Source organism: Papaver somniferum, unplaced genomic scaffold (assembly GCF_003573695.1).
Source record: "Papaver somniferum cultivar HN1 unplaced genomic scaffold, ASM357369v1 unplaced-scaffold_8, whole genome shotgun sequence".
NCBI classification, from domain to species: Eukaryota; Viridiplantae; Streptophyta; class Magnoliopsida; order Ranunculales; family Papaveraceae; genus Papaver; species Papaver somniferum.
The window spans coordinates 558,908-576,221 of NW_020650970.1; the positions used below are offsets into that span (position 1 = coordinate 558,908).

At 38.2% G+C, this 17,314-nt stretch overlaps 1 protein-coding gene across 1 annotated transcript; it reads right to left on the minus strand.

The window, feature by feature from the left end:
* Positions 1 to 11,498: 11,498 nt before the first annotated feature.
* On the minus strand, positions 11,499 to 15,712 carry LOC113344807 (uncharacterized F-box/LRR-repeat protein C02F5.7-like). Its single transcript, XM_026588716.1, has 5 exons — positions 15,416 to 15,712; positions 14,716 to 14,995; positions 14,306 to 14,379; positions 12,412 to 12,579; positions 11,499 to 11,807 (listed from the first exon to the last, which is right to left on the minus strand). Exons 1-5 carry the CDS (start codon positions 15,710 to 15,712, stop codon positions 11,499 to 11,501), a joined length of 1,128 nt encoding a protein of 375 aa, XP_026444501.1.
* Between the last annotated feature and the right edge of the window lie 1,602 nt (positions 15,713 to 17,314).

Genomic DNA, 17,314 nt, shown 5'->3' on the forward strand with positions numbered 1-17,314 from the left:
TATACTATGCTAGCAAAACCCTTAATGATGCCCAACTCAATTATTCAACTACCGAGAAGGAATTGCTTGCCGTCGTTTTCGCATTAGACAAGTTTAGATCTTATCTGATAGGGTCTAAGATCATCATATACACAGACCATGCGGCTTTGAAGTATCTTCTTTCCAAGAAGGATGCTAAAGCTCGCCTTATTCGATGGATACTCTTATTACAGGAATTCGATCTCGAAATCCGTGATAAGAAAGGTTGTGAGAATGTGGTTGCTGATCATTTGTCTAGATTAACTTTAGAGTCTATTGATGAATGTGAGCTGATTAGAGAATCATTCCCAGATGAACAGATGTCTATCTCAGACCTTCCTTGGTTTGCTGATATCGTTAACTACCTTGCTGCAGGTAGGATGCCCTCACATTGGTCGAGACAAGACCGCTATAAGTTTTGGCTGAAGTTAAACATTTCCTTTGGGATGACCCATATTTGTTTAAGTACTGCCGGACCAAATCATTAGGAGATGTGTCCCCAACACGACAGAAAGATGTGATATCTTTTTCATGACCAAGCATGTGGAGGCCATTTCAGTGCCAAGAAAACCGCTGCAAAGATCTTGCAGTGTGGATTCTATTGGCCATCATTGTTCAAGGATTGCCATGATTATTGTGTTGCTTGTGAACGCTGTCAAAAGCTAGGAAGCATTTCGAGGAGAAACATGATGCCATTGAACCCCATTTTGATTGTGGAGATTTTTGATGTTGGGGGATCGACTTCATGGGTCCATTCCCTATTCTGACGGTAGATTGTACATCCTAGTCGCAGTTGATTACGTTTCTAAGTGGGTAGAAGCCATAGCAACCAGAACAAATGACCACAAGGTGGTACTTTCATTTCTAAAGGAAAATATTTGCACGTTTTGGTACCCCTAGAGCTATCATCAGTGACGGCGGTTCACATTTTCGTAACAAGTACTTTGAGTCTTTAGTACGCAAGTATGGCATAACTCACAAGGTTGCTACTCCGTACCACCCTCAGACTAGTGGACAAGTAGAAGTTTCTAATAGGGAAATTAAGCACATTCTGGAGAAGACGGTCAACCCGTCTAGGAAAGATTGGTCATTAGATTGAATGATGCTTTGTGGGCCTATAGAACAGCTTATAAGACACCAATTGGCATGTCCCCCTATCGTCTAGTGTATGGAAAGCCGTGCCATCTACCTGTGGAATTAGAACATCGTGCCTACTGGGCAATCAAGGAGCTGAACTTCTCTCTGGACGAAGCTGGAATTCAAAGGAAACTTCAACTCAACGAGTTGGAAGAATTGAGAAATGAGGCTTATGACAGTGCCAAGTTATATAAGCAGAAGATGAAGATGTTTCATGATAAGCGTATTCTGCGCAAATCCTTCACTCCTGGTCAGAAAGTTTGCTGTATGACTCCCGATTACATCTTTTTCCGGGAAAACTGCGTTCCAGATGGAAGGGTCCGTACCTAGTACGCACAGTTTTTCCTCATGGAGCTGTAGAGCTGGAGGATGTTCCAACAAGAACGTTTTCAAAGTCAACGGGCAGAGATTAAACCATTCCTTGAGCCATTCCCACCCGACATTGAAACAACCAACCTGGAGGACCCGGTCTATGTGGACTAAACTGGTCCACTCTTTCCCTAAATAACCAAAAAGTTTTCCAAATGTTTCCCTAAAAACCAAAATTTTTCTTTTCCCATCAAAACCAAATGTCTCCCAAAACCAAATTTTTCCAAAAAGTCCAATCCCATTAAAAACCAAATTTTCTTGTAGATAATGTGTTAGTTAAATTTCCTTTTGTATATATTTTGTGCTCATCCATTGTGACTCCTAATATGATGGATTTTTGCCTTGAATAACGGAGTTTTAATCGAGCTTTCGCCGAAATCGGGTATTCTCTCCTTTTACTCTACTCAGCATGTCCCTTCATATGTTGTTTTAATTCTTTCCATATTTTGAAACATTGAGGACAATGTTTAGTTTAGGTTTGGGGGTATAGAGTAGATACCATGATAATATGCCATAATTGAAAAAAACTCCATCTTTTTAAAAAATTGAAAAATTCCAAAAAAAAAAATTGAAAAATCAAAATTGAAAAAAATTAAAAAATAAAAAATCATAAAAATGGAGCTCATTTACCTTGAAATGTTGACTCTTGTGCAAATATGTATTTTATTAGGAGTCTTAGTCTAGATATTTAGGCACCCTGATTCTAGCACAATTCACATAGTGATAAGAAATTTGCACGCGCACGATCTACCAATACATGTATGGCCTCGATCTTCAAGGTGTTTGATAGGAAGTTACGATTGCCAATCACTTTAGAATACTGAACGAAACTTGACTAGCTTGTTCTTTGGTTGGTTGGGATAGAAGGTGGAGGTTACATTAAGAAAGACAACCATCGAATTTAACTGGGTGCATCAAAAAGGGCTACCTCTTGCAAAGTGTCATGTAATCTTTTGTTTCTTTTTGTTATGTATCAAAAGTGTTTCCTTGTTCAAAAAAAAAAAAAAAAAAAAAAAATCGATGTATATTCAGAAAAAAAATACAAAAAAATCAAGTGTTTATCAATTCCATTCTCTCTTGTTCCAAAAATAAAAAGAGAGTAGTCAATGTAAATAAGAGTCATGTAAATAGTCATTTTGTTGTTTCATTGTAATAAGCAAGGAGGGTGTATGCCATTGATGTACAACGCGAGTAATTGTGAAATACCTCCAACTCATTCACAATTATCGTAAAGTCCGGACAGCTAGCTAGATTTCGACCTTGGTTCTTAGCCTGAGAAACTATCTCTTGGTGATTAGTAGTCATAACATCCGATCTTTCTTTACACATGTGTAGATACACTTTACACTCTTATCACATGTCTTTTTTTTGTTATCAGTGCTAGGATTGTGCCTTCGATAGCTAGATTGACATCTCCATTTTGCTGTGAGCTTAAACTGTTTTGCACATGTCACATTTGATGGAATCTGAGCTTATATTTTGACCTAGAACTTTGTAGGTACGTTCTAAGCAAACCTTCACGAGACTTCAACTCGTCCACTAGGGACACTTAGTGGTTTAAAAGGCTTAGTGCATACGCTAAATGCATTCGAGAGACCAGCGACAGTGGTATAGTTAGGATTTCCTTAGTTTGTTTTTACTTGAGGACAAGTAAAATTCAGGTTTGGGGGTATTTGATGAGTGCCAAATATTGTATATATTTATCCCTTTTTGTTGGCATTTAACTCATCTTTTATGCATTAATTCTACATTTTATCCCATATTCTGTATTTTCATTGTTTTCAAGAATAAATATTTTTATTAATTAATTTTGCATTTTTAGGTAATAAATAAAGTCTGGATGACTTGCGGAGCGAAAAGAGCAGGAAAGTAGTGAAAAGCCGGGAGAAATCACGCAAGGAAGCCGCGAAGAATGGTGCGCACAACCTCATTTTCTACACACAAAAGCGCCTCCGTTCTCAGCCATCAGATCAGTTTTCAGAAGCATCCGATGGTCGCTCCTTCATAGAGCATCAAAATCTGAAGTCTCTGCCAAGCACCACAGCGCTGAAATTCCAAGCCTTCAGATTAGATGGTAGTTGAATCCAACGGTTGCTCCCTTGCTGTTCATTAACGTTTGATATCTCCGCCTTTCACTACAACACCTAACCCCATCTAGAGCCGTTAACTTCGTTGTATCAAAAGATCTGACGGTCGCTACCAACCTCTTCAGGAGGAACCATCCGATCCACCTACCAGCTTCACATCCCACGACCCATCTCACGAAACATCACCTCTTGATGGACCCGCCTCACAACCTAGCGACCGAGCACCTACACCCCAAACAAACAGACCCTTCTCCCAAATCAGTCGACCACCCTCCCCTTCTCCCAAAATCAGTTGCAGAACCACCATACCGCCTGCAACTTCACTGCCACCACCATCTCTTCCATCACCACCTCGAGCTTCACCATCTCCATTCTCTCGACCAAGTCAGAGCTTCACCATCATCCAGCTCCCTAGTATGTCCCTTTCTTGTTCTTAGCATCACCCCTAGGTGCTACAAATAAGAAAGAGAAACTCTAGGGCATCAGTAGACGCAATTGGGAGCTGTAGAGCTGAGGAGGAGCAGAGGGAACATCAACAGGGCATGGGTCGAGCGTAGGGGAGACCAATTCAGAAATCAGTGAGTGTAATTTGTTATTTTGGAAATTAGGGTTTTCAAATTTGGGGATTTTCCAATTAGGGTTTGTAGAAATCTAGTTTTCTTGTAAAAACTATAAATTGAGGATATGGGTGTGGTAGAAAAGCTCTCTGGGCTAGCCAGTGAACACATGTTTAAGTTTCCATTTTACTTCATATATCAGTTACATTTTCAGTTCATGTGGAATGTTTGTTATGCATAAAAATTGACTGTGAATTGTATGTTGTAATGTGGAGCATGTTTACATCTGTTGACATCATGATTACAAGCATGTTCATGTTCTAATTCATTTGCTAGGGCTTAGAGGAAGCTCTTGATCATATGCTAGGATAGTAAGTGTATATGTATTGTCTTGGAATGATTTAACTGCCTTAGGATTAATGAAATGCCACTTGAGTTACTTCACTTGTGATCAGCTGTGCTGTTAGAAGACAGCTGATGCTAGGAGTGCAGCTAGGTCAGTTTGTAAGAATTTAATCCATTAGAGAGATTGCCTTAAGCTCAGTTAGCTAGTTGAGCTAAATACTTGTGATCAGTTGTGCTGTTGAAAGACAGCTGATGCTAGGGGTCATTTAGCTAGGTTAGTTACTCTATTCTTCATTGTAGTCTTTCATGAAAGAACAAGACATACATTGCATCACAATTTCCTTAGCCTAGGGTCAAGTAGTGGAATCAAAAGCCTTAGTACCCTCCCTTGAACTCAGATAACCTTAGAAATTCCCCAAAGAGAACTTTAGCAAATCCTCCAAGTCTCTGTGGACAAACCCTTTCTTACTCCACCTATCTACAACAACTCTGTATACTTGAAGGCTAGTTTAGGTAGTTCTTTTCCTTTTACACCATGATGCTACTTTAGCATGTTTTCTAATACGATGCAACTTCCCGTATGATGATACATGTCTAGGAAAGCTGTTAAGTTGAATTGGAACGATATGAATTTCTTGGAAGAAAATTTGATGATACACCATGAATTGTGACTCATAGCTGGCCAGCGTTTTTCGTCTGTCGAAAATCATGAGTATAATTGATAAAATGTACATGGGTGAAATACTGCTTGCTAGAGGGATTAAGAGTATTGTGTCAGGTGTAGTCAAATTATCTGAGGTAATGAGATACAAACATTCTTTGTTAAGGGTTGATGTCTCCATGATGACTCGCAATGAGGTTCTAGTATGGAGCTCCCAAAATGAATGTATCTCGGCTGTCGCACAAACTATTTACTAATATGAACATTTTTCTCTTAGGAATTTGATTGGGAAGCATGCTGGCGTTACACACACTATGTGTGAGTGGGATATGTTGGAAATATGGGCACCCATGTGTTGTGCATGCCAAAAGTCCACCTTGGGTGGTTATATAAAGTCATGTGCTTGACGTTGCCAAAAGGAAAAATCCTTCTCCAACTAACCAAGCCATGGTGAAACATGTGTCTTGTTTCTTGCCACCATTTGTTTGCATGATGATAACAAGTGTTCAATCACTTACTCCATGTGTTTATCTCCATGCTAACAAGTGTTAGTACTTGTTCCAAGTGTTTGGTTCTTCCTTGACACTTTCCAAGAGAGGATGCTTGAAGTTTGAGTATAAATAGGCTTCTAGTTTCATTTGTTGAAACAACAATTAGAAGTAGTAGTGAGTTTAGCAAGAGATAAACCAAGTATGGAGATTTATCTAGATAGTTCTAAGTGAGCATTCAAGTTAGCTAGGAAAGGCTTCTAGTATTCAAACATTAGTTGAAGAACACCTAAAATTCCTTTGTGTCCTTTGGAGAAGAAGTAGAAGTTCTATACGGTATTTAGTTTGTGGAAATATAGTTTGTGCTCATTTTTGTGGCACCTACTCACCGCCGAGTTTGGAGGTTCAAGAACGTGAAACGAAAGTGATCCGTTGGTTCGACGTCATCCTCATTTGGAGCGATTACAAGGTACAAACTAATAACCCGCTTCCGCATTTGATTTGTTCAACTTACATATATATGAGTTATATATGACCAACATTGGCATCAGAGCCTTTTATGCGTTTTCGTTAATTTTTGAACCATGGACTAAGCGGCCATTCCCTAAAAGGACTATGACCTAAATTAATTTTGTGGAACCATTACCTTTGTGGATTAATGTGTTCCAAATTTCTGGTCTCACGCCGACCATCCAATGGACCATGGACTAAACGACCTCTGCCCGAAAAGACCACGACCTAAAATTAATTATATGAAATTAATTAAAGAGTTCAGAGATATTGTTTTCATTGAAAATGATTTTCCTCAAACCAGTGACATTAACAAAAACTTGGAACTCTTTGAAACAGAAGAGAGTGAAGATATCTCACTATCTTCAGCGATTGTAGGTTGAGAAACTAATTCTCTACCTCCGCTCGAACATGGTAAGATATCTTCACTCTCTTCTATTTCAAAGAGTTCCAAGTTTTTGTTAATGTCACTGATTCGAGGAAAATCATTTTCAATGAAAACAATATCTATGGACTCTATCTCAGTCATCCCTCCACTTGGATGTTCACCATACATCACATATCCTTTTGAGCAATCAGAATATCTTATAAAGAAAAGCTTTCTTGCTCTAGGACCTAGCTTTCCATACACATGAGAAGCGTTGTGAACATAACCAGCTGAACCCCATGGGCGCAAATGACCTAAATTAGGTTTTTCGCCTTTCCAAAGTTCATATGTCTTAGAAGAAACCGATTAAGTTGGGACACGGTTCAAAATGTAGGCCGCAGTCATAATAGCATCCCCCCAGAAAGATATTGGGAGGTTGGCTTGCACCATCATTGATCTAACCATATCTAATAATGTCCTATTCCTTCTCTCTGCAACACCATTTTGTTGCGGAGTATTTGGAATAGTAAGATGTCTAGTTATTCTTAGTCTCACAAAATTCCCTGAACATATCGGATAAATATTCGCGTCCACGGTCAGTACGGAGAGTCTTCAAACTCTTCCCAGTTTGATTCTCAACTTCTGCAACAAAGCGCTTGAAACAATCCAGGGCTTCGTAGCGGTGAGCAATCAAATATACATAACCAAATCGCGTTTAAACATCAATAAATGTGAGAAAATAAGAATAACCGTGTCTAGCTTTAACATTCATTGGTCCACAAATATCAGAATGTACTAGATCAAGAGGTTGAGCAGCACGTTTGGCCTTACCAAAAGGTTTTCTACAAGCTTTTCCTTCTAGACAAGGTTCACACACGGGTAATGAAACTTTAGCGAGTGAGCCTAGATGGCCTTCTCGAGCTAACCGAGTCATCCTATCTTGCCCGATATGTCTTAGTCTAGCATGCCAAGTCACACAGGCAATAACACTACTACTACTAGCATCTGACACTAAAGTCTCAGAAGAAATAGAATTAAACAAGTCTAATTTATAGAAATTATTACATATATAACCATGTCCAAACAAAGTACCATAAAAGAAGATGTCCAACCTACCGTCTTCTATTTTAAAAGAGTACCCTAAACTAAGAAGAGAAATAAATGAAAGTAGATTATGATGGATTCGTGGTACGTATAACACATCGTGAAGTGTTAAAATGCGTCCAGAGCGCATAGAGAGCTGATATGTGCCAATTCCCATAGCATCCTCACATGTGCTATTGCCCATATAAACTCTATATGTACCACGTGAAATACGTCGATAATCTACGAACCCCGCTCGATCTCGAGCTACATGTTTTGTTGCTCCCGTATCTATAATTCATTCAGGGAGAGAGTGAGCAACCATTACATGTGAACACACAGATGTGTAAACAGAGTTAAATGAACAAAGTACCTTTTTCGGCTCAGTGCACTCACGGCCAAAGTGTCCTTTGTTTCCACAGTTATAGTATTTCATCTTAGTTTTGTCTCTTTTTCCAGCACGCTTTCCACGACGGCGCTTAGCTGGTTTTTCTTCCTTTTCAGCATCCCTTTGGCTATTTTTCTTGCGCTTCCCTTGTGGTTTGCGCTCACCTTGAGCATACAAGGTAGCCACACGTGTCGCCTCTTGGAGCTCAGCTTCAAGCTCAACGTGTCGAGGATGTCAGAGAAATTCTTGATGCTTTCATTATGAGTCAGAATTTGCTTCATATGCACCCAAGAATCAGGCAATGACCTTATCACAGCTAAAACTTGTTGTTCATCACTTAGAACATTCCCAGCAGATTTCAACTCACGAATCATTGACGACATCCTTCTTAGATGTTCTGTCATTGAATGCTTGGGATCCTTTCGGTAGACCTCAAATTTCAGCACTAAGCTGCGAAGTCTAGTGGTGGACGTACCAGCAAAGTCAAATTTTAGATGGTCCCACATTTGCTTGGAAGTAGGAAAATCCTCATATTCTCCAATAAGATCATTGTTCATGCTACTCAACATAGTGTGGCGTGCACTACGATCTTTCTTAACCCAAGTTTCGTAGGCTTCAAGATCACGACGGTGTTGGGCAGTATGACCCTCTGCAGGTCGGACCATTTCATTTGTTAGGAGTTCCATTTTGCCTCCTTCATCCAACAAGTATCGGATTTTTCTATGTCACACATCATAGTTCTTCCCATCAAGTTTGTCACCCTTATTGAGATCAGCAATCACATTGTTGCTAGCCATTTCTACGTTTGTTACACAAAGTTGGACATTATTATTATGTGTACACTCACTATATTGTCTCAAAATCTAATTGATAAAATCATATCTACACACAAATTCGAGATCGAAAATTTCGCTAGGCTCATAATCATTACCCAAATATGCATTTTAATATAACCTCTATCAATTAATTTGGACTAATAAAAATTGGTAAAGCACATAACTTAAACCAATAAAACCACTTAGAATCAACCAACGTATGATGATAAGTTATCTATCAACGGAGATAAATAAGCTTCATATAAACAAAGTACATCATGTGGAAAACAGACACGAAATCAGGAGTACCTTGCTCACGAATTATTTTCAACTAACGAAAATAAAGCAAAAATATGCATTGTTTCGGGAACAATTATTATTGAAATTATTTTCAACTAATGAAAATAAGCAAGTAAATTATTTTTCAACTAACGAAAAATAAAGAACCGTACAGGTATTGTTGCCCATTGCATACGCAAGAGGTTTCAAAGTGTACTAATAATATCAACATACTCAAATGAAATGCACGTGACACCCAGTTTTCGTAGATTTAATTTAGTTGGATTCAGAGTTAGATTCCAGAATCCAGATGGAAAAACGATCCAGTGAAGTCATATTCGGAGGATATCATCAAGACCAATAGCTGGAACGGACATAACCAATGAAGCAATGTTGCCTTCAAAATAAAAATAAAAAACAAATCAACCAAACCATGGGATTCTATGAACAATAATCTCACACTTATTGCGTACCTGCAGAGAAAATTCTGGTTGCTCAGTAATGTTTCTAGAACCAAAATTTGAATTGCAGAACAAGAATTTTCGTGCAAATAGACAAACTAAACACTGAAACTTAAATTGAAATATATCAAACTAAACTGTAAAAAATCTGATATCAAAGACTTAATGAAAAGAACACAAAATTAAACTCAAACAAACTTCTCTTAATTGATGTGTATCGACTCATGGCTCAACAACCTATTTATATTAGGGATGCCAATGGGTTCGGTTCTTCCCGGGTATCATACTACCCAGAACCAGACCCGATTATTTTTACCGGTTCCGGGTATTAACGGTTCCGGATCCGGTTCTCAAATTAATAGACCCAGAACCGGACCCTATTAAACGACCGGGTACCCAACGGTTCCGGGTAATTAATGGGTACTTGCTTAAACAATTTGAAACCAATCTCTCAACGTCAAAACCTAGATTTCTATTTTTTATACAATTTCTGAATCAAGGGGTACTCTACTATCTACGATTTAACAGAGACTATATACATAAGAAGAAAATTAAAATATACATCCAAAAAAAAAATAATATTAACTGTTAAATGACTACAAGTCATGTAAAATCTTAACTCTTAATCAAAATCAATGCTCATTTAAAAATAGAGCTTAGAGTCTTAGATACAGAGAACTCATTAATTAACTAGGTGATAGTTGCTACATTAGATTTGGTACGTAATACTACAAAAGGGTGAGTTTTTTTGGAATGTTGTATAACCAAATTACTAACGACATAACAACAACAGTACTGCTTTTAGTACTAGCATTACAACATCCACAGTTGAAGTATCGCACATTAGTTAATTGATTTAATGAGGCTTAAGCAGCAACATCTCCTATCTCTCCGGAATGAACCTAATAGGATTGAAAAACGAAGCCTAAGAAATAGAAAAAAATACGATGTTGTAGTAACACAGGAAGTTTGTGAGGCGAAAAATGATGATTCAGTGTAGATTTATTAACGGATACTCTATTGTCAGGGCATCATACTAATTTTGGTCGGGTACCCAATTATGAAAAGTGAAAAAAATATCAAAGCCAAAAGTAGCAAAATACTTGTAATTTTACTAAAAAGAGGAATAAAAAATTGAATAACCGGGTATCCATTACCCGCGGGTACCCATCGGGTATTACCCGTTTGGACCTGTTAAGATTCGGGTTCAATCGGGTAATTACCCGCCGGGTCTTAACTTGTTATTGGGTCCAATTTTAGGACCCGAAACCGGACCCTATTTGATCGGATCCGGTTCCGGTTCCGGGTAATGGGTACCCATTGACAGCCCTAATTTATATGATTAACAATTTTGACTCTCAAGTAAAAAGATTTTCCTAACATAATCAAACTCTAACAAAGAAACTTCTAGACACTTCTCACGTAAACAAACTCTTAAAACCAGTAATACTTGCAACCCAAGTAAACTTCTAAATACCGTACCATGGATCAACAACTCTTGTTGGTCCATTCACTTCATGATCCAACCATATTCCGTCAACTCTCATAGTTGATCCACACTGTTGTATCAACAACTCTTGTTGATCCCTTCTGTCTTTTTCATAGTATCTTGATTTATTCTTTGATAAAACAAAGTTCGCAGCAATACCAAACTCAGATTGTTGCTGGGGATCTTAAACTAAAGGAAGAAATAATTGAAAACAACGATTGATTAAAAGAGGACATGAAATTAATTTCACACTGTGTTGCACGGCAAATTTCTTAGCTCCACACATATTGCAAAACTGAATTAAAGCAAACTCCATAGTGAATTAAACTGCTGTAAGTCTTCATGTATATCTTTATCCTCATTCGCCATACATTACGAACACCACCTCTGGTTTTTTTCTCTTGAAAATCTCAAGATCAGAGCTGCTACAACTATTTTCATCACCTACAAAAAATTCGGAAAGCTTGTCACACCCGTTGCCCAAAGCTTGCAACCCGAGATCACATAACTTTCTGCACCTGAGTGTTCCAAGTTCTTGTAATTCCTGCCAATAGCTTCCGACCCTTGTAGCCCCATATCCTCACAATTTGACAAATTAAGGTTCTTTAGTAAAGGACAACCTTTCGAAAGTATCCTAACTGCTTCAGTATTAATTGTTGAGAAACGTAGACATTTAAGCCCACCACAACTAACAATTGCGCGAAACCCCTCTGGTATAAATCTGCATCCTTTTGCTTCAAGATTGGTTAAGGTCTGTGGACACCCTAGAAACCCAATACCACTTAATTTGGTGCAGAACATAATACTAAGTTTACCAAGTTTGGGACAGTTTTTTATGAGCAGTCAAATATCCCTGAATCAGTAATTGAGTCGGAAACAGAGATGTCAACGGTCTCTAAGGATGAACAACATTGATGGAAAGAGATTACAGAGGTTGGGGAGTATAAGGAGTGTTTTGCCTCAAATTAAAGAAGTTCTAAAAACCTAATTACGAATTTCTTAATGAAAAAGATTTTTGTTTTGGGTTTTGTACTGCTAAATGTTATTTCATGACCCAGTTTAGTTAAGGTAATATGACTAAGAATACATCCCAAGGCATATCTTCGGTGATAGTAGAATTTAACAGCTTCTTGTAAAACGAATAGCATAACATGCTCTTGTTTACGTTTCTAACAATATATAAAAAAATTTCGAACATTTTTTTGTCAGATGAATGTAAAAGAGAGTATGAGTTGAAAAAGTAACGCCCAAATGAACGGGGTAATGCGCATGTCATGTTTTCAGAAATAATGCCCAAGTGGATGCTCAAGGAGCCTATCAATGTCAGCTTCCAGGTTCGTATTAATCCCCGTGTAACTGTGTCAGCACTCAATTGTTCCAACTCGCTTTCGCCAACAGCAGCAAGTTTCTCCTCTGATTCTTTGATCCTTTCGACAGCAGCTGCAGGCTGCTCTATAGTCGTGAGTGATTTTCCTGCAGGCTGCTCTCCGTGAGAGGAAACTTGCTGCTTTTGAGCGAGAGCGAGCTGGAACATTAATTATTACTCGGCACGAAGAACAGCCTGCAGCAAAATCACCCACGACTATTAGAAGACAGACGCATAAAGCAAGGACAACATCGGAAAACAGTTTTGATAACAGAATTAGCAATTGCCACTGATACTCAAGATTGTCCCGGGGCTACTGTATTAGAAAGCGATACATATGTTGATTCCCTGATATCCCCAGGGATGCTCGTCGTTTTCTGATACAACGGTCCCCCGAAAATTTTGGGTATCCGTGGCAATTGGTAATGTCCCCAGGGAACCGGTGTGTTGCTGGGCCCATGGTCCTTTCCACGGATTGTCTTGTGGAAGAATCAAGACCCTCGAACATTGAAGCAAAATCCGTTCGTTGCTAGACGAAGTACATCGAGGCTCTAAATGAGTTAAGGGATGGGAATCAACATATGTATTGCTAGACGAAGTACCCAGAGTCTCTAACTGACTTGAAGGCTCGGTTGCAGCACTGTTAGGAATGATAGGTTGAAGCCACTCCCCTTGAGACAGAGACACTGGCGGAGAAAGGGGTAGGCTGTGAGAAGTCAGGTCTACTTGGTAGAGAGATTTCTTGTTAAGCGACGTAGGGAAAATCTGAGATGAGATGGATGAATGATCAGTGCAAAACCTATAACAAAACAAGAGTTGCTGTGTTTTTTTTTTTTGCCGGTGTTTTGTGAGTGAAGAGTAAAAGGAAACGATGGGTGGGTATTTAAAGGGGTGTGTGCACACTTTATTAGGCATAATATTGAAGTTTTAATGGTAAATATCAATCGTAATCAGAAAAATAAATAATAGTAAGATATTCTTCGAATTTGGCCACATTCATCGAATACAGCATTTATCACCCTGTTATATAAATTGTAGATTTGCATTTACAGTGCACATATACGGAAATGAATTTTTAAAATATGATCTTGGATTTAATGACCCTAGTCAAATTACTTTTTTCGTGAACCTTTTCACTGGTTTATGCACCAAATGACTGCTTTTTTATGACAGGATCCTCGAATGCAAGGTGTACAAAGTTATCTCATTGGTGGTTTCAGTACCTGTGCACTGTCATTGGCTTGGTATTTGACTGAATGGACACAACCCTTAATCCGTTTGATTAGAGTTGTTTTATTCAGTGTTTATTACAGAATCCAGACCTGTAACACTATATCTGTTGCAGTCATATTCAGAGATTATCGACCTATGAAGCACGGGTACTGATTCGGGGATACGGATATGGGAATTTGTCAATTTTTAAAAAATGGGGATGCGGGATACGTTGGGATACTTATATTTATTAAAAAATATTTAATTTATTAATAGTGAAAAAAATCACATAAAATAAGAAAATTCTTAAATACTATCTGGAATATTAAAAAAATAAATAGATAAAAACTACCTAAACTCTTGTCCACCCATCACTCATCAATATTGTCTTCATCAAAGAGCACCACTATTATTGTGGTTCGTTAAATGAAAGATTTGCAGATTTTGGACTTCTCTATGTATAATGAATAAGAATGTTAGGGTTAGACATTTATATACCGCTTCTATAGAATAATTTTTGATAAATACGAATATATTACATATCTAAAAATATTTAACATATTCTGTATATAAATATTTGGCAATATATTATATATATATATTATAAAGTATCCCCTCTAGAGTATTCGAGAAATACGTATCCCAAGTGTCCCTAAGTGTCCGACACTGATACCGCGTCCGACACGGATACGTCACCGGTTTTGAAGTGTCCGTGCTTCATATTATCGACAAGCAGACTACCAATAGCTGGAATGGGCATAACCGCATAACAGAAGTAACAGAACACACACATGTCTTTGAACTTAAAATCTCAAAGTTGTTGCACAGGATTTAAACTGAAGGACTAACAAAAGCAAACAACAATTAGTTAAGAATCACATGAAATCAGTAGAAGTCTTTGCACGTATTGCAATCATTCTTCAGTAATATATTTCTCCACTATTTTTTTCTCATATAACTTCACATCCGGCCTGTGGCGCCTGAATTTCTCAAGAGAAACTGGACTACAACTAATCTTATGGTGTACTTCTACGATGGAGAGCTTGTTACATCCGTTATACAAAGCTCGCAACCCTATCTTACATAGATTTTGGCACCCGCTCACTGTAAGATGTTCCAAATTCTTGCAATTCCAACTAATAGCTTCCCATCCTTCTAACTCTACGTCCTCACAATTTGGTAGCATGAGCTTCTTTAATAAAGGGCAACCTTCCGAAATCTTCAGAACTGCTTCCGTGTCAGTAGATCCTTCTCCAGCATTGGGCAATTCATCGAGTGGTAAAAGACTTAGAGTTTGCACCCGCCTGCTGTAAGATTTCTTAGAGTTTGTGCACACCCTAGAAAGCCAGTACCTGTTACATTGCTGCAGGAATCAATAGAAAGTGAACCCAGTTACCGGCAATTTTGTATAAGAGAACTTATTCCTGAATCAGTAATCTTCTGACAATCTGAGAGGTTAAATTCCTTTAAGGATGAACGCCAGGGCTTCTAAACCTTTATCTGTAATCGAGCGACTATCTGAGAGGTTTACTTTCTCTAAGGATGAACAACACTCCGCCACCACCTCTAAGCCTTCATCAGTAATATTAGAACGTATCAAGCTTACATTAGTCAAACGAGGGAACCAAGAAAATATTAAAGAGAATTCGATATCTGAATACTTGCAACAATTTAAGTTTAGAGTTTGAACCTTAGAGCCGAAGAATTGAGACGTTAATTCAACAAAACCTGTTATCTTAGGGAGACGACTTAGAGACAAATATTTGAGGTTTTGAAATCGAACCAGCAATTTACAAAACACAACATGAAAGCTTTCAGGATGAATTGATGGCTTAGTTGTAGCAGCACACTTGTTTTTCGGATATAGAAACCATAAGTGTTCACGATTGTTGTTCTGAATATGCAGCCACTGACGACAAGTTAATCCGAAAGAATTACGATCTTCAGTTAGTTGGTATGCACTTAAATACGGATCTTCTCTAAAGATTCTACGGATTTTACAAGGACGGTCATCATTGTTTGCCTTACCAAACCACTGGATAAGAAACTTCTCATTAAGAATTCTCTTTGACATCACCATATCGAAAATTGTATAATGTAAATTCAATAAAACATACCTTAGTTTATATAAAAAGTTAGAATAATTAACACCTTTGGCTTCTTCTCCTGCAAGGTGGATGAATAGAGAGATCGCAGAGGTAGGATGAGGCCAAAGGGTGCTTTGCGTCTTCTTATATAGAAGTATATCAAAATTTTAAGAGTACTTTTCTTAATTGGGAAAGGTTTCTGTTTTAGGGTCTTATACTGCGGAATATTGGTCAAGGAATTGTCATAAAGGATACATTGCTATCCTAGCTTGGAAAACTAAAAACTCAATGAGAATGATAGGTACCATGTCAGGATTTTAATATTCTTACTTGATGAAATTCTGATTTGTTATGATGAGGCCTCCATGGGCAATCCAGGCACCGCAGGTGCAAGAGAATTTGATGACAGTTTTGCTGGTGAGCTAAGTGTTGGCTTGGGGGTCACAACAGATTTTATGGCTGATGGTTTGCATTGGGCTGCCCAGTGGGGGATCAAAATCATCCTTGTAAGGTCAGAGTCAAGAAGTGCTATCCAGGCCAATCATGTCCGCATGCGCACTGGCCCTGAGCATGCGTGCAGAGAAGTGAACTTTGCAGCTGACGAGATGGCGAAAAGAAGCTGTTTACTCAGTATGGGTGACAAGGACTATATTGTCCAGGCTTTCTCTTGCTTATTTAGATTCAAGTAAGTTTAGCATTTTCTTTTTGGAATGCCCTTCGCTTTGTGAATAACTTTTGGAGGACATGAGATTAATTTCACATGGTGTTAATATTCCAACTGAGCGACAATTCATTCCAGCCCCTCTGTATTGATTGGACGGTGGACCATATAGACACAACTCTCTATCTCACCTGATGGGCTGATAGGTAGAATGAAAGATACAAGAATAAATAAAACTGAAGCACCTACAGGTATTTTAAACTGATGACGGCCCTCTCATGCACACAAATTCAAGGGAATATCAACAAGAATATAACAGCTGCAAAGGAGATGGCAGAAGTAACAAATTTCTAAGTAAGCAACGCAAATTCATTAGAATATCAAACTCAAAGGTTTTGCAGAGGAAATTTTGAAACTCAAAAAAAAAAAAGTCGAAAACAAACTTGATCAAGGAAGACATGAAATTAAATTCTGACGGATATCTTCATCCTTCTAGCCCTACCTCCTCACATATCGATAGGATGCGTATTCTTTAATAACGGAAAACCTTTTGAATCGTCGACATTACTGCTTCAGTATTATAGAAAGGATTAAGTGGCAAAATGCCCCAAAATGGACGGTTGTGAAAATGTCCGGACGTTAGGGAAAAGATTAAAATGCCCAAAAATCTTATCAAAATGTCCCAATCCGTTATTTTTGCGGTTAGAGATGATTAAGTGGTCAAATTCAGAAGCATGTGGTCCGCACGTGTGATAAAATGACATTTATACCCTTATGATAAATAAGCTGACATAAGGGTGACTGTTTTGGCTTCTGGAGCATTTACCGATCGGATATAAGCAGGTGACACGTGGCAAAGATTAAAAAATGGCCGGTCACAGATGAAGGTATGTTTTACCGAAATGGTAGTTTATTTTTTAGAAATGACCAGCGT

Coding starts and splice junctions, on each gene's coding strand:
- LOC113344807 (XM_026588716.1), bottom strand. CDS start 15,712: ATGGTGATGTCAAAGAGAATTCTTAATGAGAAGTTTCTTATCCAGTGG. Junction 12,580..14,305: donor ACGTATCCGTGTCGGACGCG/GTATCAGTGTCG, acceptor TTAATGTTCCAG/CTCGCTCTCGCTCAAAAGCA. Junction 11,808..12,411: donor AACAATTGAGTGCTGACACA/GTTACACGGGGA, acceptor GGGTGTCCACAG/ACCTTAACCAATCTTGAAGC.